We start from the raw sequence: 21,296 nt of genomic DNA, 5'->3' as shown, positions 1-21,296 counted from the left end.
GCTAAGTTTGTCTCCCTTGAAGTTTATTTACATTAGTCTCTCTATAGTTACATTCACATCTCATTTCTTTCGCATTTGATAATGTGAAATTTGATCCCCTCACCAATAAGGGCGGAAGAAGCCCAGACACTGACCCCTGCCCATCACCTCTTTATTTCCACCCTACCTTTTGTTGAATAACCAATTCTCAACCCACCTCTGCAATGCTTGCCCCAATTCCATATCATGTAACCTTAATGGACAACTCTCCTGGGGAGAGACCCTCCAGAAAACCTTCTGAAAATCCAATTTCACTAGTTCCCATTATCTCTTTAGCTCACCATATCCTTAAGAATTCTAGTTAATTCGGTGCTTCTCAACCTTTTTCTTTCCATTCACGTACCACTTTAAGCAATCCTTATGCCATTGGTGATTAGTAAGGGATGCGAGTGGGAAGGGAAGGTTGAGAATCACTGCTCTAGACCCAAATGTTACTTATTTTGCATGAGAAAAATTGTCATTGGCCCATTTCCTTTGGAATTCTGAAACCGTGCACACAACGAGTCAATTAGGTACAATTAAAACAGTGGTTTTCAATCTTTTTCTTTCCACCCACATACCTTACGTAACCCCTCACTAATCACAGAGCACCAATGGCATTGGGAATACCTGAAGTGGTATGCGAGTGGAAAGAAAAAGGTTGAGAGTTCGTTGATCAAACACAATTTTCCTTTCGTAAATCACGCGGGCTCTATTCAGTATCTTCTCGAGATGTTTTGCCATTACACCCTTTCTTGTAGAATTCAGCATTTCCGCATTATTGATGATCGACCTACAGGTCAATCATTCTGGCACACCTGATCCCTACCCCTCCATATTCATGTCTACATGCAAGAGATCTCCCCCCCTCTCTTCAAAAACCACATTGCTATCCTCCAACCCATTCCAGACTCAACGCTGGAGGAAGCCAACCAGGCATCTCCCAACTCTGCAGCTGACCCTTTCGAAAACTGGGACTCATCAGCATTCCCTTCGACTAATTTCTCTCCTTTGAGTAAAAGAAAAAAAATTCTACCTCGCTTCTTTCTAACCCAAAAGAACTTTATTTAAAAAAAAAACAGAAAAGCCAGTGTCTCATGAATCGGACTAGTTTAATCATTTCTGGCCCCAAGGCGGAGGCAGAACTTTATCATGGCCCTGGAGAATTGCAAAGAGGGGAGGTGGCTAAATGATCAGGCATCACTTCTGTGGTGGGACACCGCCGGCCCACTGCAGGGGGGAAACACCTGTACCTGCAGGAGTGTACCGCCGGCCCACTGCAGGGGGGCAACACCTGTACCTGCAGGAGTGTACCGCCGGCCCACTGCAGGGGGCAACATCTGTACCTGCGAGAGTGTACCGCCGGCCCACTGCAGGGGGGCAACACCTGTACCTGCAGGAGTGTACCACCGGCCCACTGCAGGGGGGCAACACCTGTACCTGCAGGAGTGTACCGCCGGACCACTGCAGGGGGGCAACACCTGTACCTGCAGGAGTGTACCGCCGGCCCACTGCAGGGGCAACCTCTGTACCTGCAGGAGTGTACCGCCGGCCCACTGCAGGGGGCAACACCTGTACCTGCAGGAGTGTACCGCCGGCCCACTGCAGGGGGCAACACCTGTACCTGCAGGAGTGTACCGCCGGACCACTGCAGGGGCAACCTCTGTACCTGCAGGAGTGTACCGCCGGCCCACTACAGGGGGCAACACCTGTACCTGCAGGAGTGTACCGCCGGACCACTGCAGGGGGGCAACACCTGTACCTGCAGGAGTGTACCGCCGGCCCACTGCAGGGGGCAACATCTGTACCTGCAGGAGTGTACCGCCGGCCCACTGCAGGGGCAACCTCTGTACCTGCGGGAGTGTACCGCCGGCCCACTGCAGGGGGGCAACACCTGTACCTGCAGGAGTGTACCGCCGGCCCACTGCAGGGGCAACACCTGTACCTGCAGGAGTGTACCGCCGGCCCACTGCAGGGGCAACACCTGTACCTGCAGGAGTGTACCGCCGGCCCACTGCAGGGGCAACCTCTGTACCTGCAGGAGTGTACCGCCAGCCCACTGCAGGGGGAAACACCTGTACCTGCAGGAGTGTACCGCCGGACCACTGCAGGGGGGCAACACCTGTACCTGCAGGAGTGTACCGCCGGCCCACTGCAGGGGACAACACCTGTACCTGCAGGAGTGTACCGCCGGCCCACTGCAGGGGCAACCTCTGTACCTGCAGGAGGGTAAGGGGACAGGACAACACCTGGCCGGCTGTCAATCAGTCGGCCTGAAGGGATCAAGCCCCACCCGGTCGGGTGTCAATCACCCTCCGGGCTACCCAGAGTTGCTGCAGCCACAGCCAGCCCGGCTCTGTGGAAGTCTTTGTGGATTAAAGCCTGTTGGGCAGTCTTTACCTTGTGTGTGTGTGTGTGTGATTCTGGCTCAGTGCAACTTCAAGTCGACGTCTTTGCAGAAAAGCGGCTGACTTAACCTTGCAACCACAGGCTCAAGGAGTTTGGGCGAGTTGATAAGGTGGACTGGAAATGAACCTTACCTGTAACGGTAGTCCCTCATCTACCTGCGCGTTCAAAAAGGGAAACGGTGCAAACGTCCTGGTTCGGTTCCAAGAAAAGCCGAGGCAGGGGCAGCACTGATCAAATTGCTCATTGCAATGAGCTGCCCCAGATTCTGATTTAGTGATTAATGGGGGGGGGGGGGGGGGGGGAGAGAGACGGGGCTGTCAATGTGGTCCAGGGTGAGGAGATTCTGCCCCGAGCCCGCGAGTCGCTCGCCCCATTTAAGCGGTGCATCGATCAGGTTGCTCCAGCCGGAGGATCCCACCCACCTGCTTCTCCGTCTGCACCCGGGCGAGCGCGGGCTCCAGCTGCTCAACGTCCGCCGGGAGACCGCCGCCCTCGGCCTCCAGCTTGCATCCCTGACGGTTCAGGGCAGCGGGGCCGATTCCCGCCTCCCCCGTTCAGCCGGGCGACCTGCAGCTCCAGCTCCGCCTTCGGCCGCGCGCGCGGAGGGTGGGGGGGGGGGGGCGGCGCCGCGCGAAGGGGCTTGGCCGCTGGCCCGGCCCGGGGCGCGCGCGGAGGAATCGCGACAGCGCCAATTGCAACATCAACACTCAGAACCACCGCGAGGGAGACTCGCTCATCCTCTCCTATGCTCTGTCCAGCTCGTTTCATGGGGCATCATGCTCTCTGTGCAAAGGCTTCCCCCCCCCCCCCTTTCCCCAAACTGTTGACGAGCTTCCCAAACTCAACTGTTTTAATTGCAATATCAGTCTTGCATCTGTGCTGCTAATGCCCCCCCCCTCCCCCTCATGCATAACACTGGCCAAATGCCCAAACAAAATGTAGCCTTCATGCTCACTGAAGGTTACCCCGAGATGGGACCATCAGACAAATGGAAACACTTTCTCCCATCATTTCAATCCCCGAAAACTTGTATCAACATTCTCATGACCACAAAGTTGCAACCCGCCTCTCTGGTTTAACGTGCTTGGGGGGGGGGTTGTTGGAATGTGAGGAGTCAAGCAAGTGCTAATTAAAAATGAAGTATTATGGGTTAACTTATGTGCTATGATGGTCTTTTAAGACAGAAAAATGAGGAATGCTCCAGTGAGGTCACTGGGGAGCACTTGCCTTGGGAATTACTGAGGGCTAAGGTGAGAGGGAGCTGAATCAACATGCAGAGCTGGGGCTGGCTGATGTGAACTTCGTGTCTAGGCACCACTTTTGTCTCTATTCAGACCCTTATTATGAATCGAAGAATTTGCGACTTACAACAATTGCAAAGTTGAACCGAATCAAAATCTTCGTTGGCGCGTTGAGAATAGGTTAGTACTCGAGTCCCCGGAGTGCACAAGAAGGAGAGGAGATTTGACAGAGGTCTGTAAAATGAGGGCTTGCACAGGCTTTTTCCCCACTGAGGTTCGGTGAGAGAAGAACTAGAGGGCATGGGTTAAGGGTGAAAGGTGAGATGCTTAGGGGAAACATGAGGGGGGGGGCGCGAGCTTCTTCACTCAGAGAGTTTTATGAGTGGGTGAAAAAAGCTGTCCACTCTAGTGATCAATGTGGGCTCAGTTTTGCCTTTTAAGAAAAATTGGGATGGGTACATGGATGGGAGTGCTGTGGTCCAGGTGCAGGTCAATAGAACTAAGCAGATGGGCCGAATGACTTGTTTCTGTCCTCTCGTGTTCGATGGATCTAATGCCTGTTTCTCTTCCTTTCACACAATTTTCCTCTACAAAAGGTCCTGGGTTATTTCCATGGGTACCAGAGGGCCCCATGAGGTGGCCGCTGTTGATGTGCGAGCTCAGACACTGAATGCCACACAATCAAACCTAAAGCTTGCGAAAGTCGGGCTTAGGTTTTTTTTTCCCTCCAATCAAAGGTTCAGGACATTATTCGGGGTTCCGACACCTTGTCGATGTTCCTGCCTCTCCTGCCTTCAAACTGCTTTTCTAACTGATAATTAAATTTAACAACTCCTGCTGTTTATGTCCAAGACCCTGAAAGAAATTGATAGATTAACAAAAGGTTAATCAGTTAAATTGATGGTGAAACTGTTGAATCAAGCAACTTGACATCGAGCCTTGCAATGAAGCAGGAGGTTATTCTACTTATTGCACTGACACTTTGGGGAAAAAAATGTCTATTTCCTAAAGCACAATTTTTATTTTCAATTTGCTTGTTTAGTTCCTTTAAAATGTGATTTAATCTGCTTCCTCCATCATTTTAGACAGTGCATGCCAGATCATTAAACACTCAGGCTAAATACTTTCTCCTTATCAATGCTAACTATTATGCCTGCCAATATAATAATGATAAATTAATAACATTAACAGGTAAAGTATTATCTATGACATCAACACCAATCAATTGCCCTATTCTGCAGCAACTTCATAAATATATCCACCTGTTTATTTGTATATAAATGATACTAAAATAAAATTGCTTCGACACTGCCGACAATCATTTTAAATCCCAAATTCATTTATCAACAGCAGATAATTGCCTATACATGTAAACATTTCGCAGTAAGGAACCAACACGTCTAGGGAATACCATCAACTCAGAAGTCCGAGAATTCCTGGGATTCTCAAACACTAGAATGACGACTGGGAAAGCAGACATTTGTAAAACATTAGGCTGCAGGGAGCCTGCAAATCATGGAGATTAAATGCATAAAATCATAGAAATTATTCACGGCGAACGGACAGACCAATGGGGACCAAGTTATTAAGTGTCAGAGATGCCCGAGATTCAGGAAATACAGCATTTATAGAAACCTGATATGTGAGATCAATGGAATGGAAATGCAGGGCAAATGTCAACCACAGGGAAACCAGCAAACGCAGATGGCTCAGAAACAGAGGCAAACAGAGTCAGAGAAATTAGATACTGCCACCACACACTTCTGTTATGGGAGAGCTGCAAACATCTGGCCAGAGGCATTAATTGCATGGAACACAATGGACACCAACTCTTTCATTCATTGAGACCTTACAGCGACACTCCTTTACACTCTTTAAAATGCACTGGCCATGCTTCAGATACCACGCTTAAAGGGTTAAATGATGCCGGAATTAAAACACGATGCTGGAGAAACTCATCAGATCAAACTGTATGTAACAAAGATAAAGATGCAAAGCATACCTTGGTGAAGGGCTCAAGCCTGGTCTTGTCTCCTTAAAACTTTGCTATGCGCTCTTTGACCTACTGGGTTTAACCATGATGTCTGGAGACTTTCATGTTTTACTTCTTTTCTGATAAACTGTTAGCGTGAGCACATTTGAGCTGCAGTGCCAACTCTAAAATGAGCGGCTGAACCACACTTTGAATTGAACCTGCAGCCCTTCCCCACCAAAGCATGTTTTAACATGTTTTTTCATTAAAAAAAGAAATGTTATTTTTTTTCTTATCTGTTTTATCAGTGTATGGAAATCTAAATAGCAAGCATTATGCCAGGAAACAACCTCCACTGGAACATTAATTCCAAAAAGAAACATCTTTGCAAGGCAGAACTCCAAAGAGTTAAATTCTGCATTTTCATGGCGAACAGACTGAACTTATCTGCAGAATAATGAACAATCCAACTGTGTTTAATTACGTGCGCTCAAAAGCAACCGTACAGCGATCTGCTTCAGGTTTTCTCTTCCTCCCAATCCCCTTTTTATTGGCTAATGTTACAGCAGGTTCAAATAGCGTGCTCATTCTCCCACACCAGCTAGATGAAAGAATTTAAGCTGCTGCAAAAGGGGAATTCAGAAGTGAAATGGAATACATACGACAGTCATCTTCTCCTGCAGGGTCACACTGTAGTTATCCCAGTCCAGGTCTTCTAGTTCGGGTTCCAGCTCCGCTGTATCCGCTGCTTCTGATTCATCGGACATGGACCATGATCTCCCTAAGCTCGGAATTCTTGACATGTCTCAATTAACTGCGAGCCTCGCTCTTCAAAGAGCACACCTGTCTCTGTCTGGCTGATGAGAATCGAAACAGCAGGGCAAAGCTTAAATTCGTTTCACGAGACCAAAGCTCTGAATCAAAAACCTCGCAGGATAAAATTAAAAGTGGTTAGTTTCTCCTGCAGTTGCACCTAAAGTCACTACCCTCGCTTCTTGCTTCTTTGTGGAACTCTTTCTTTACCCCCCCCCTCCCACCCCCGTGATTACCTTTGCTCCCTCTCTGTTGGCCCACGTGCTTTGAAAGCCTAACAACCGTTCTGCTATTTGACACTTTCACTTGCCACAGCAAGTTGGTTCAGCACATCACTAATAGGAATGGCCTCCCAGAAAGTAGTTGTTATCAGTGTCAGCTCCTCTGTCCCCACAGCGGTTTCCTTCGTTTTGTTGCTTTCTGTCAACTTTCAGTGAAGTTCAGGTGTTTTATTCATGCAGAATGTTGGCCACCTCAGGCTATGCTATTATGAATGGAAAAAAACTGCAAGCTTATAGGCCTAATGAATCAATAGGTAACAGCTCCACTCTACCATTCATTGGTAACGAGAGAGCAGGATAGTCTCTGTCTAAGAGTAAATTCCTGTCATGCATTTGTGAGTATTTTTTTTGTTGCCAAAAATTTGTATTTATGTTATACCAGAAAGTAAATGATATTCCCATATAACACCTGATAAAAATACAACCCAATTTCTCTGCATCTTGACTTACATGCAGGCATGATTCACTGCACCACACCACAAGATCAGCACTTAAAAATCTTCGAGCTCTTTGACTCTATGGCCCTGAAGATATTGTGTCTCTCGAGAGTGAATGTCTTACTATCTATGTAAATTGTATAATGTTTTGGGAAGTGGAAGGATAAAATATTCAGAATTAATATTGGGACAATGGTTCACGAATGTCGCTATGGATGATGGAGTCCTTAATCTGGGAAAAAGTGCAGGAAATCTGCTTCCAACCATCTGGAAAGGGTAAGAAATCAACCAATTGCTGCTCCCTGGCATACTTGATTGAATACATCAGGGGTGAGCTGATAGAGGTTTATAAAATCATGAAAGTCGTTGATTGGGTGGACGGTTAAGTATCTTTTCCCCCCAGGGAAAAGGAGACACCCACTAGAAGACACAAGTTTAATGTGAAGGGAAGGGAGAAGTGAGGGCAATTTAAAAAAAAAAAGAGTGGTGGTGGGTGCTTGGAAAGGGCTGCCACAGACAGTGTTGGAAACAGGAACGTGTAGTATTTAAGAGGTTTCTACATAAACAGATGAAAATTGAGGGGATAGCGGGAATCTATCAAATGCAAGCAGCAGAGTTTTAATTTGACTTGAGCATCGTCGGCTTGTGTTGCAGAAGTCCAATTGCCATGAAGAAAGGAAGAAAACTTTAGGAGAGAGAGCAGGGGCCTGGGGGCCAACTGGATAGCCCCTTGAAACAGTCAGCACAGAGACAGTGGAATGGGCACTTGGACGTCAGTTTCTATGCAGTGGATTTTTATCATTGCCTGTAAGTGCCCAACAACTGACAAAACATTGTTCTATTTCTCACTCAGGTTCACTGATTTCACTAGAAACCTTAAATGGGAGTGGAGGGCAACAGGCAGTTGCTTCAACGTTAAGCAGTTAGTATGCAGAGGTAAATTTCTGCCAAAATTTAACACTATCTAGAGTTGGTTTCTGCAAATGCTGGTGGGATTAAATGGTACTTTAGATGACAGTACAGAATCCATTTGAGATGCACTAGAAATCAGCTTGCATAACTCTGGCTACAAAAGCTCCAATGTGGTCAGCAGGTTGAGTGAGCTCTGCACCTATGAGAACCTGCTCCACTGAGTGAGGATAAAATATCTCCATTGCTTACTGACAGCAGAACAAGGCATCAAACTCCCTCTGTGATGGTTTCTACTTGGGAAGTGCTTTTGACTTTACACATTAGAGACCCATTGTCACTGAATTTCCTCAATTCTACATCACCCTGAACCTTCCACTACTCTCAAGACTTTCACATTAATCAACAACTGCATGAACAGAGATATTGTGCACAAAGCTTAGGGCCAAAGCCAAATAGGCCCTCTAAGATTAAAATATAATTATCACTGCTCTTTTTAACCATGATTTTTCTATCAGCCATCAACAATGCAACAATTAATATATTATCATCTGTGGAACTTACTGTGTACAAATTGGCTGCTGAATGTCTGATATTACAACAACCACATTTCAAAAGTAGCATATTTGGAGCTATTCAACTTTGTAACTTCATGTGAGTCTTGTGGGACCGATACCTCATTTCACTTTCTGTGTAAAATCCAGCTCAACATTTAGTCAGAGATAGCTTGACATTAATGTTTTAATCTGCGGATTAACAAAGATTGCCAGATTTATATTGTTCATGGTGATGCAATTCCTTGTCACTAAGGTGATGCAAGACTGCAAAATTTGCACCAATCAGCGCCCACTCTGCAAAGCTAATATGTTGGTCAGCAATTGGGTTGGCATCCCCCTCAATCCATGGATGTTCCGGGCTCCCATGCCAGCACAAAGTCTGCCAGTATTAATTCTTAAGAGTCAGGAAAGAAGAAATAAATATCACTCCTACCCCATGCTAATTGGTTTCCAATCTGAGACCCTTGGTGCAGTCCGTTTTCTGAGGGGGGGAGGAGAAAAGGTGAGAGAGAAGAAAAAAAAACACAACCGGGCAAGTATTCATACCTCCAGCACAATTTTGATGTTCACATCAACGTGAGCAGAGATCTTCAGACAGTAGTGTGGCCGAAGGCCAGAGCATTTATGGAAGCAATGAATGGCAATAAATGAAGTGGAGGAGGGAGCTAAAAGGTAAATCATGGACTGCACAATGACTTTACCTCACAACACCAACATGTCATGTCTCTTGATGCAAATCAAAGATTATATTTTTGTTGTTTGCCAGAAAATATCACATTGATTGCAAATTACAGCGCAAGTTAAAAAATCAAATGCTGGAGAAGCTGAGCAGGTCAAACAATGTCCTTCATGTAGCATAAAGGACCCTGTTTGACCTACTGAGCTTCTCAAGCATTTTGTGTTTTCACTTCAACCACAGTGTCCCCTGAACTTTGTGATTTACTTCAGAACAGTGCAAGGTGAACACGAGTTGCTCCCACTTGCCAAAAGCATCCATAACGTATCTCATCTATATCATTTTTAATAAATCCTTGGTAGCTCTAATAGTGTCGATATTTTCTACGAGGAATGAAGGTCTTCCAGGGTCAAACGCAGATCTCGCCTGAGCAGAAGCAGACTGAAAGCAAAGAGTTTTTGGTCAAGAAATCTTTGTTTCCACCAAAGCCCTTTTCAGTTGCAAAGAGAGAAATATCGGCCATAGGTTTTTCTCCTGGCTCATATCCTGGCAGAAAGTGATCACATCCAGATATCAGGATGAAAACATGCGAAGCTGTCGACGTAACGCTCGAACGACAGAGCAGCCATTGTAATTCACATGAAGAATGGCATTTTAGAGACCAGGAGCAATGGGTAAAAACTCAACTTATTCAATAGTCTCGGAGGGTGGCTCAGTTGGCATAGCGGTGAGCGCAATGCCTTTACAGCGCCAGGGACTGGGGCTCGAATCTCATGCTGTCTGCACATTCTACCCATGTCTGCGTGGGATTTCTCCAGGGGCTCCGGTTTCCTCCCACCGTTCAAAACGTACCAGTAGTGTACTTTAATTGGGTGTAAATTGGGTGGCAGTGACTCGTGGGGCGAAATGGCTGTATGTCTAAATTTAAAAGAGAGAAAATCAGCAAACAAATGTTATAATGACACATGCAATCAAAATTTACCACTGAGATGTCCCTGTGTCATTTACTATGCTCTTGAAACAATTAGAAATTAAATGTTCATCTAAGCCATATGTTGTCCACTCCATTCAAAAATCAGTTAAGAAACTTAGGACTTGCAGGCAAGCTGCAACACATTTAGAAAAGAGAATGTAAAAATAAATTCATTAGAGCCACACTGTGCAGGTCATCACTTTCCTTCAATCACTTGAGGGGATTTTAGTAGTGGTGCTTTGAGATACTTGTCTTTGAGGTTGCAGGAGAAGACACAGAGTCAACGTTCAGATAGAAACCTGACGAAGGCAACAAAACTATTTTTTTTTGTTAATAATTGGGATTATTAACAAGACAAGTATCTCAAAGCACCACTACCAAAATCCCCTCAGGTGATTGAAGGAAAGTGATGACCTTCACAGTGTGGCTCTAATGAATTTATTTTTACATTCTCTTTTCTAAATGTGTTGCAGCTTGCCTGCAAGTCCTAAGTTTCTTAACTGATTTTTGAATGGAGTGGACAACATATGACTCCTGAAGAAAGGCTCAGGACCAAAATATCAACTGCCTTTTACTTCCAATGGATGATGATCTTTTCCAGCTCTTTTGTGCACTGCACCCTACCCCAGCATTGGCAGATTAGTTTACCCCCACAGTGTAAATTCACTGCCAAACATTTTCTCAAAGCAGTTTTCCCATCAGCCATACCTGAGTAATTGCTTCTGTGTGGAAAATCATCCTCTTGGGTATTCTGACTGACCCTTGGCCCAACTGAGATTCAAATTAAAATTCTGTCATTTTCACTCTTCTCCATGATCTCACCTCTCCCTGTGGCTGTGTCTGCAACCTACCACCCAAGGGGTGCAAAGGCCTGGAAATCTGCTGAGGTTTGGGGGATGAATCATTCAGTCCACAGTTAAGGGGTGGACATGCGTGCGGATGGTCCACACTCATCTTCTGTGCTGTTTTTTTTTGGGGGGGGGAACAGAGAGGGTGGCAGGCGATGCATACATCCCTGACTGTCTGAGGTCTCAGCAAACTCTTCGCGTCTGTTCAACTCCTCATTTCTTTTGCCAGACTAGGTCTGTCCAGTCTCACCTTCAGCCATCTGGCCCCTAACCTCAGCCTCTTCCTTTAAAACATTTGCCAAAACATTAAGTACATTTCCTTTAGAGGCTCGTTGGCTTAAGCTGGAAATCATCTCAGGAGCGAATAGTACATTTAAAGCACTCGAGTTGTTGGCTTTCATTTTCAATGAAGTGAACGCCTTTGGTGAGAATCCATTTGAAACGTATTGTTGACGTTAACGAACATTGCTAATTTGATCCTGCGCAACATGGACCAGTGTACAGACGTTCCCCTACTTATGATGGTCCAACTTATGATTTTTTCCAAGTTACGATGGTTTAAATCCATACTTTCAATTTCGAAATCCGATCTGTTCCCGTGCTTGCGATATGAGGATCTGAGAGTGAAATTGAGGACCCTCACCATCCAGCATTTTAGTTCAATGCTTCAAACCTTCTTCGTGCCCAGTGTGCTTTCAGCTGTGTACATTAATTTTTTTTCAGTGTGGAATAAAGGTATTCAAAATTTAAATTTGGTAGATGTGGTATTCTTTTTCGATTTTATTTGACTTACTATGGGTTTGCCGGAACGTAACCCCCATGGTAAAGTTGAGGAGCGCCAGCACAACCCTTAAATGGATAAAAATTTCACCAATAATTTCTGGACTTCATTACTAATGGGAAAAGTCAAACCATTTCTCAAGCTATCTTGTTAAACGTATCCCACATCAAAGCCTCCACTGATACCTTTTCCTTGAGCTAATTAAAAGAGAATGCATACCCAGAAGATGAACTGATTGACGATTGAAACAAGTTAAAGGAAACGTGTATAAATCAATCACCCATTAATTCATGAAAATGCATTCTGCCCTGACAGTAAAATGATGCCCACCACCTCCCCCCCCCCCCCACCAAAAAAAAATGGCTGGCAAGATTCAACAAGAATAAGCAAAAAAAATAGAGCAGGAATTATAAACAGAAAAAAAATAGGTTTGACAACCACATCAAAAGCCATCTGCAAATCATGTACTGTAGTCAAAACTGACAATCGCCTTGTGTGTACATCAGTCAGAAAGCACTGCAAATACTCACAAAACACAAGGGCTGGAAGCAAATGTCTTTATTGTATAATTTATGGAAAAATCTTCCAGGCTTTCAAGTTTTGATCAGTACATGTATCAGTGATTTTTCAAGACATTTCTTTTTCAGTCTGGACTTGTTTATTTTATTGCTTTCTACTTCTCCTGGGAGATGCTAATTACGATTAGAAGCCAGACAAGCCATCCAGTTCTTAACTTATTCAAAGAAGATAGCTTACTAAAGTTTGGGAGTGTGGTGCAGAGACACAGTGGTGATCCACAGGGTCCTACCGGCCAGTACTAATGCTGATAGCTCCGCTCAGGTTTTAAATGATCCATTTAAAGAGTTGAGGTTTTTTTAAAGCCTGTAACCTCGGAGTCTGTGGCCAAGATGGCAGACCACAAAGGGTTGCAGACTCCGGGAGGAACAGCTGACTGGTGCAGGACACCAGGAACAGGGAGAACACCTCAATCCCATTGAGAAGGAGAAGCACAGGACGGTAACGATGACAGCGGACCAGCGAGGGGCTCAGCACCTAAAGGATCCACACATGCTGCAGGCTGTTGATGACTTCTGGCTTAAGAACCCCCACTGGCTGTGTGCTGCTGGAGACTGACCCATGGGAACCAGGTATCGGAACTGGGACTTGAGAGGGTGCTGAGGACAAAGGCTCCCAAAGGCCCTTGGGCACTGATGGGTTCCCGATAGTCTCGGAGGTTTGGACCTGGAGCTTGGGCTGCCAATGGTTTTAAATAGTGGCCCATGCGACTGCAGGAACACTGGAGGCAAATCCAAGGACATTCAATGAAAGTGAAGGGACTTGCTTTTGTTTCTTTTACTATCTTAAATGTCTTAAATAGGATGGGAGGTAGAAAAGGGAGGGAGTAACATTACTGGTCAGGGTTAAAGAAAGGGACGACGCTGCAGAGGGAGTGTCCACTGTGTCATTGTGGGTAGAAGTTAGAAACAGGAAGGGAGCTGTCGCTGTGCTGGGAGTAGCCTATAGGCCCCCAAATAGCCCTCGGGATACCGAGGAGCAGATAAGCAGACAGATTTTGAAATGGTGCGGGAAGTACAGGGTTGTAATTATGGGTGATTTTAACTTCCCTATACTGACTACAAGAGGGATAGGTGGGGCTGAATTTGTCAGGCATGTTCAAGAAGGATTACTGACCAGAGGAGAGGCCAGGTTCTGGGGAATGAACCTAGTCAGGTGGCAGACCTCTTGGTGGGGGGAGCATTTTGGGGAGAGTGACCACAGCTTCCTTAGCTTTAACATAGCTATGGAAAAGGATAAAACAGTCAAAATGGGAAAGTGCTTAACTGGGGAAGGGCTAATTATGAAGGGATGAATGAGAGTAAATTGGAAACAGATGTTTAAGGGTGAGAGCACAGAGGTAATGTGGAGGAAGTTTAGGGACCACTTGAGCAGGGTTCAAGATGGATTTGTCTCACTGGGAGAAAAAAATATGGTAGGAAAATGGAACCGTGGGTGACGAAACAAGTCAGGGAACTTCAAGAGGAAGAAAGAAGCTTTCATAGAAACATAGAAAATAGGTGTAGGAATAGGCGATTTGGCCCTTCAAGCCTATACCACCATTCATTATGATCATGGCCGATCAGTACCCGGTTCCTACCTTCTCCCCATACCCCTTGATCCACTTAGCCACAAAGGCCAAATCTAACCTACTCTTAAATATTGACAAGGAACCAGCCTCAACTACTTCCTGTGGCAAAGAATTCCACAGATCCACCACCCTCTGAGAGAAGAAATTTTTCCTCATCTCACTCCTAAAAAACTTGCCCCTTATTTTTAAACTGTGACCCCTGGTTCTGTTTTTTCCCAGCATTGGAAACAACCTACCTGCGTCCAGTCTGTCTAAACCCTTAAGAATTTTATATGTTTCTATAAGATCACCCTTCAATTTTCTAAATTCCAGAGAATACAAACCTAGTCTATCCAACCTTTCTTCATATGCGAGTCCCTCCATCCCTGGTATCAGCCTAGTGAACCTTCTCTGCACCCCCTCCAAGGTAAGGATATTCTTCCTCAGATAAGGCAACCAAAACTGCATGCAGTACTCCAAGTGTGGTCTCACCAAGGCCCTGTACAGGTGCAGCAGGATCTCCCTACTCCTAGACTCAAATCCTCTTGCTATGAATCCCAACATACCATTCACCCTCCTCACTGCCCACTGCACCTGCACACCCACTTTCAATGACTGATGCACAGCAACACCCAAGTCTCGCTGCATCTCCCCTTTTCCTAAATAGATACCATTTAAATAATAATCCTCTTTCCTGTTCTTACCTCCAAAGTGGATAACCTCGCATTTATCCACATTATACTGCATCTGCCACGTCCTGGCCCACTCGCCTAACTGTCCAAATCACCCTGCCCTCTCCTAGCATCCTCCACACAGCTAACCCTGCCACGCAACTTCGTATCGTCTGCAAATTCCCACATCTAAGTCATTGGTATATATCGTAAACAACTGCGGCCCCAGCACTGAGCCCTGCGGTACCCCACGAGTCACTGGGCGCCATTCTGAAAAGAACCCATTTATTCCTACTCTTTGCTTCCTGTCCCTCAACCAATTCTCTATTCACCTTAATACCATACCTCCTATACTGTGCTCTTTAAGTTTATTCGCTAGTCTTCTGTGGGGAACTTTATCAAACACCTTACTAAAGTCCAGATATACCAGATCCACTGGTTCTCCCCTATCCACTCTACTGGTTACCTCCTCAAAAAACTCTATTAGATTCATCAGACATGATTTCCCCTTCACAAAACCATACTGACTCTGCGATGATACCACTACTTTCCAAATGTACTGCAATTGCATCTTTAATAACCGATTCTAGCACCTTTCCTACTACCGATGTCAGGCTAACTGCTCTGTGGTTTCCTGATTTCTCTCTCCCTCCTTTCTTAAAGAGTGGGGTTACGTTGACCACCCTCCAATCCTCAGGAACTAATCCAGTATCCAAAGAGGTTTGAAACATTATCACCAACGCATCCATTATTTCCTGGGCTACTTCCTTCTGCACTCTCGGATGCAAACTATCCAGCCCCAGGGATTTATCCACCTTTAATCCCTACAATTTAACTAATACAACTTCTCGACACAATTATTTCCTTTAGTCCCTCCGTCACAAGAGATCCCGATCCACAATAATTTCCTGTAGATTAGTTATGTCTTCCTTGGTGAAGACAGAACTAAAATGGTCATTCAAACAGTCTGCCATACCCTTGTTCCCTATGATCAATGATCAACTCACCCGTTTCTCTCCGCAACGGACCCACATTTGTCTTAACTAACCTCTTTCTCTTAATGTATCTTTTACAGTCATTTTTTTATGTTCCCTGCCAGCTTCCTCTCATAATTCCTTTTACCTTTCCTAATTAATCCTTTGTCCTCCTCTGCAGAATTCTGAATTTCTCCCAATCAACAGGGATATTATTCTTTTTGGCTCCTTCTTTGGATTTGACAATCTCTTGGATCTCCCTCCTCGATTTATTCTTCATACAAACTGGGATGTACATTTTCTGCACTTGCTCCAAGCTATCCTTAATTGATGAGGGCAAGGTGGTAAATATGGGCTATATGGATCTTAGCAAAGCATTTGACAAGGTCCCCCAAAAGAGGTTCATCCAGATAGTCATGAGGCACAGGATCAGTGAAACCTTGGCTGTGTGGATAAAAATAATTGGCTTGGAGGAAGAAAGCAGATAGTAGTTGTGGAAGGAAAGTATTCTCCATGGAGATTAGTGACTTGTGGAGTGCCGCAAAGATCTGTTCTGGGACCCCCTGCTCTGAGATTTTTATAAATGACCTGGATGAAGAGGCAGAAAGATAGATCAGTAAGTTTACAGATTACACGAAGGTTAGAGGCGGTGTGGATGGAGCTGAAAGTTATCAAAGGTTACAAGAGGATATAGACATGATGCAGAGTTGGACAGAAAGGTGGCAGATGCAGTTCAATCTGGACAAGTGTGAGGTGATGAATAGAGGGACCTTGGGGTTCAAATCCATACATCCCTCAAGGTTGCCGGTCAGGTTGATAGGATAGTTAAGAAAGCCTATGGATGCTGGGCTTCATTAATAGGGGGATTGAATTTGGAGTAGAGAGGTCATATTATTGCAACTCTCCAAATCTCTGGTATTGTGTTCAGTTCTAGTCACCTCATTATAGGAAGGATGTCGAAGCTCTGGAGAGGGTGCAGAGATTTACCAGGATATTGCCTGGATTGGGAAACAAGTCTTGAGGCAAGATTAGCAGAGCTGGAACTTTTCTCTTTGGACGTAGATGAGAGGAGACTTGATAAGAGGTCTACAAGATTATGAGAGACCTAGACAGCCAGTACCCATTTCCCAGGGTAGGATCAGCAAACACCAGAAGACATAAGGAAGAGAAGTTTAGGCGAGACATCAGGGGTAAGTTTTTTTTTACTCAAGAGATGTGGGTGCCTGGAATACTTTGCTGGGGATAGTGGTGGAGGCTGAAACATTGGGGACATTTAAGAGACTCTTAGACACACGAAAGAAAAATAGAGGGTTACAGTATAGGGAGGGTTTACTTTATTTTAGGAAGGAATATATGAGTTGGCACAACATTGAGGGCTGAAGGGCCTGTATTGTTCTATGTTCTACTATATGGGGTGCCAGGCACTGCTAATTGCGACTCTGTTTGCCTTACACAAAAGAAACTTGTGTAATATTACATTTTTGTATTATTACATGATAATAAAATGAAACTTGAATCTTGACTCTAATTTTATATTTTATCGATGTATTTAGTTGGTATATTTTAACAATTTATTTGACAATGAACATTTAAGTTTATTGCATTCTTCCCTTCCAGCTTGAGGTTATTCTCACTGACTTTCTGCTTAATAGCGGTATTTCGTGATTGATTCAGAGAGCTTTGGGTGATTATTAGCCTTGGTGCTAGACCTTTTCTCCATGGCCAAACTGATGATCCTAAAATCAATGGAAACACTGGAGGGACACAACAGGTTTTGCACCGTCCACCAGAGGTAAAGATATATCATCGACGTTTTGGGCTTCACAATCACAGCTTTGCAGACTTTTATGTTTCATGGAAATCAGTGGAATTGGTCTGAGGCTTCTTTCCTTCATCCAATGCTGGGAGATTCTGAATGTGTCCATGACCTATTAATTCCATTGTATGACTCTTCAGGAAAACAGGGAAAAAGGAAACACACTTGAATTCAACCACCAGTTCTACTGATTGGACTCCAGCATCTGCAGACTTTCTTGTTAAACTTAGAAACAAAACATAGCAGCCTTTGAGGAGAAATCCCCATTTGAAAAAAAAGTCTCTTTGATTTCCAAAGGGAATCGGGCATGTGCTGGGATTGTAGCAGTAAACCTTTCTATTAACTCGATAGGCTCATCACTTACTATGCATGACTCAAGATGTTCTCAGTAACTCACCTATCTTCCATTTATGGGGCTCCAGAGAGCCCACATTTATTTTGTGCATTAGGAAGTTATTCCAGGGGTCACAGACTTTCTTTGGAAAGCAATGCACACATCTAACACAACTCGTTGATTTGTACATAGTGCTCTGGGTCTTTAGGTCCTTTGTTCCTCTCCAGCTCAAGTAACCTGTTCATCAATCAATGTCCAGTTTATCTGCAGCTATTTCCCGAACATAGCCCAGGGTTTCAGTAGCTGATACTTGACAGTGATTGATGTTTTGGACCAAACTGAAAGACAAAGTTTAATCAGGTCTTTTGAGAGTTTATTGGGAAAGTTTCAGCTGCAAACCCCCCATCCTGACTATTGAGTTTAATGCAAAATGGACAAATTATTTTTTAAGAAAAACTACAAGGTTTGAAATTAATCATGAAATCAATAGCAGAAAAGTCATTTGTTGATGCAATGGCAAACTGCACCATCACATCTGTGTTCCCCCACTCAAAGTACTGCTTCTGCGGAGAGTCCCGTATTTGGATAGATTGTGGTAGGGATTTGAGGCCAAGATTGATCAGTGTGGCTGACTGGTAGGAGGATTAGGAATAGAGAGATTGGTGGATGGGAGAGTGGATGTTGATTCCACGGCATGAGCGGGGTTCCAGTTCAGGGAATTGAAAAAAAAACTTGATTGTTCCAGCAGTGGCCAGCCACAGGGACTCCAGGACAAAATGGACTAATCCCCTCAATAAAGTTCCGTTGGGGATTTTGAGTCATGGAAGATCCTTGAGGAGCTATGGTGGATGAGCAAAAGAACCAATCTTCTTGGTCAAGGATAGCTGCAAGGATAAACACAATTGTCCACAGAGAGGGCCATCTCTCAGTGCCAGTAGTAAAAGGTCACTGCAGAAGTCTGGATCCCAAAAGAGTTAGTTCAATATTCAGATGTGCTTTCACTTGTTGAGATGATGACACATAAAACATATTAATAAACAAAAAAAATGTAAATGTGTGTGTGTGTGTGTATTTTATATATAGTTATATATATTTTTTAAACACACACAGCTCAGTAACAGCCTTTCAGCCCACAAGCCCATGCTGCCCAACAAATATACAACCCCCGGTATATTTCTTGGATGGTGGGATTATATTAAAAAAAATAACAAAAGTGGAGTTTCCACAGGATCCAGATTTGTTCCTTCTGGGAGATATTGGTGAAGTACAGTTTAGATTATCCAAACACCACATTCAATTTGTGAAGGTCACTTTGTTGGTAGCCAGGAAGTGTATAGCAGTTGTGTGGAAGTCCAACTCTCGACTTAGCATTACACGATGGAATACAGAAATACAAAGTTGCATTCCCCGGGGAAGATTAATTACAACTTGAGGAAAAAGTAAGGCATGTTCATTGAAATGTGGCAGCCATACCCGAGGCACATAGATCTGATCTATAACCCCCGACCCCCTCCCTATCTTGAGAAATTAGTTAAGATACAAGCCATCGTGACAGATTAAAAAGAATGAATTAAGGTTGTGGCATAGATGACATATTCTAATTTTTTAGGGTTTTTTTCTTTGCCTTTTATGGTTTATTTAATATCTGGGGAAGGAAAAAATACAAGACTCCGTATATTATATTGTGTGATAAGAAAATTTCTTATATTTTTCGTATATATTTGCTCAAGTCTTTTAAAATGAAATATTTTGTTAAAAATTGGGGATGGAGAATTGAAATGAGGGTCAGTCTGCAAAGCGCACCCACCCCTCAAATGAATCAAATAAGACTGGAAAAAATGACGACTAAAAGATTATTTTAAACATGAAAATCATCATTGATGGTGTGATTAATAATTTCCAATTTTCACAATTTAACATCAACCAAAGTTTTCCTCTTTTGTACTGGTACTGGAGTAAATTACTTCAAAAGTCTTTCACTGTCGACAAATCTATTGGTAAATTTCCTGAGATGTGGAAGGTTTCATTAATCATGAATACAGATAGTTTGTGTTCTTTATGCATTAGACGATGTTTTGTAATGTGAAATTCTGCAAAAATAGCTTAAATTGACAGATATATACCGAACATAACCGGAAGTCACCACCCCAAAATACTTTAGTTTATCCTTAGAGCTTCCAAATGTCTCCAGCTTTCGTTACGAGCCTGCTTGCAACCATTATGACTAAAGTGCTTGGCATGATCCTTCTCTCCCATGGAGTTCAACTTTAAATCACAAAGGAGGCAAAGCATTATGAGGATTTAATAACTTTTCTACAACCTCTGGCAATTCACTTGTGCTAACTTTGTTGACCTGAGGTCAGCCAGCGCACAGATACCAAGGCTATAAAGGTAAGGAATTCTAAACATTAACCAAGAACCAGGCAAATTTATGTGGCTAAACTAATCAGCCCCCTGCTTTGAATCAGAGGCCTTGCACCACAGACTGGCCACAAGCATTTCCACCCATGGCCTCACATAAAACACAATTTCAACATCAGCTGTAATGGCATTCAACAACTTACTGTTGATTTTGGTTCTGTGTACATATCAGTGAAAAGTTTGAATTGTGAGGACCGATGACATCACGGCCCAGGAAGCCGACAGTAAATCACACATCAGCCACATGCCGTCAAGCACTGCATTCGTTGTGTCGGTCACGCAGACGACTGTGGGAGAGGGTCCTTGAAACATGTGAATGTTATCGAAGCAACTCTGCTCATTAATTTTAACAGGACCTCAGTAGATGAATCACAATTCTCAGACACACAAGATTTGGAAAAAAGTTGCATTTAGGCAGGTCCTAATACACAAATATGCTGGAGAAACTCAGCAGGCCACGCAGCGTCCATTGGAAGTAAAAAGAGAAGCGGTTAGCTATTGTGACCCAAATTCGAATCCACTACTGTCCGTAAGGTGTTGGCACGTTCTCCCCGTGACTTGCATAGGTTCCTCCAGGGGCTCCGGTTCCCTCCCACATTCCATTAGTACATGGAGTTTACAGGTTAATTAGTCCTTTTGGGAGGCATGGATTCATGGGCTGGAAAGGCCTGTTTCCATGCTGTAAATCTAAAATTTAAAAAAAAAAATCATTTAAAAAAGGTAATCTGTGTTTTGGGGCCTGAGATGTTCATCAGGAATAAAGGGGGAAAAAAAAGACAGGAACTGGAATAAAAAGGTAGGGGGAGGGGAGGATAGGAGGGAGAAGGGGCAGAGGGTGGATCACAGGCTAACAGGTAAACCACTGTATGTATATACATTTATCTGTCTGGGCACACCCATTAACCGACTGTATATGTGGCCCCTCCCACAGGCTCCTGAATAAAGGCGACTGTCCCCAGCCCCCTTCCTAAGTTCGGGCCAGTCGACCAGCAGGGATGTGCCTTCATTTTATTGCGAATAAAAGCCTGTCGGTTTTGCTC

General features: G+C 44.2%; 1 protein-coding gene across 6 annotated transcripts in view; it reads right to left on the bottom strand.

Annotated features, from left to right (window-relative positions):
- The window catches only part of LOC138759289 (myosin-6-like), a 174,012-nt gene that overhangs the window by 115,186 nt on the left and 37,530 nt on the right, over positions 1-21,296 (bottom strand). The window contains exon 1 of one of the 6 annotated variants that reach the window (XM_069929481.1): positions 6,303-6,588. The exons of the other annotated variants lie outside the window; for them this stretch is intronic. Coding sequence (XP_069785582.1) covers positions 6,303-6,443 — 141 coding nt within the window. The 5' untranslated portion in view covers positions 6,444-6,588. Of the gene's footprint in view, positions 1-6,302; positions 6,589-21,296 lie in introns of those variants that run through there. 6 annotated transcript variants of the gene reach the window in all.

The sequence above is a fragment of the Narcine bancroftii genome, chromosome 3 (assembly GCF_036971445.1).
Source record: "Narcine bancroftii isolate sNarBan1 chromosome 3, sNarBan1.hap1, whole genome shotgun sequence".
NCBI lineage: Eukaryota > Metazoa > Chordata > Chondrichthyes > Torpediniformes > Narcinidae > Narcine > Narcine bancroftii.
This window is presented reverse-complemented; position numbering and strand designations above follow the sequence as displayed.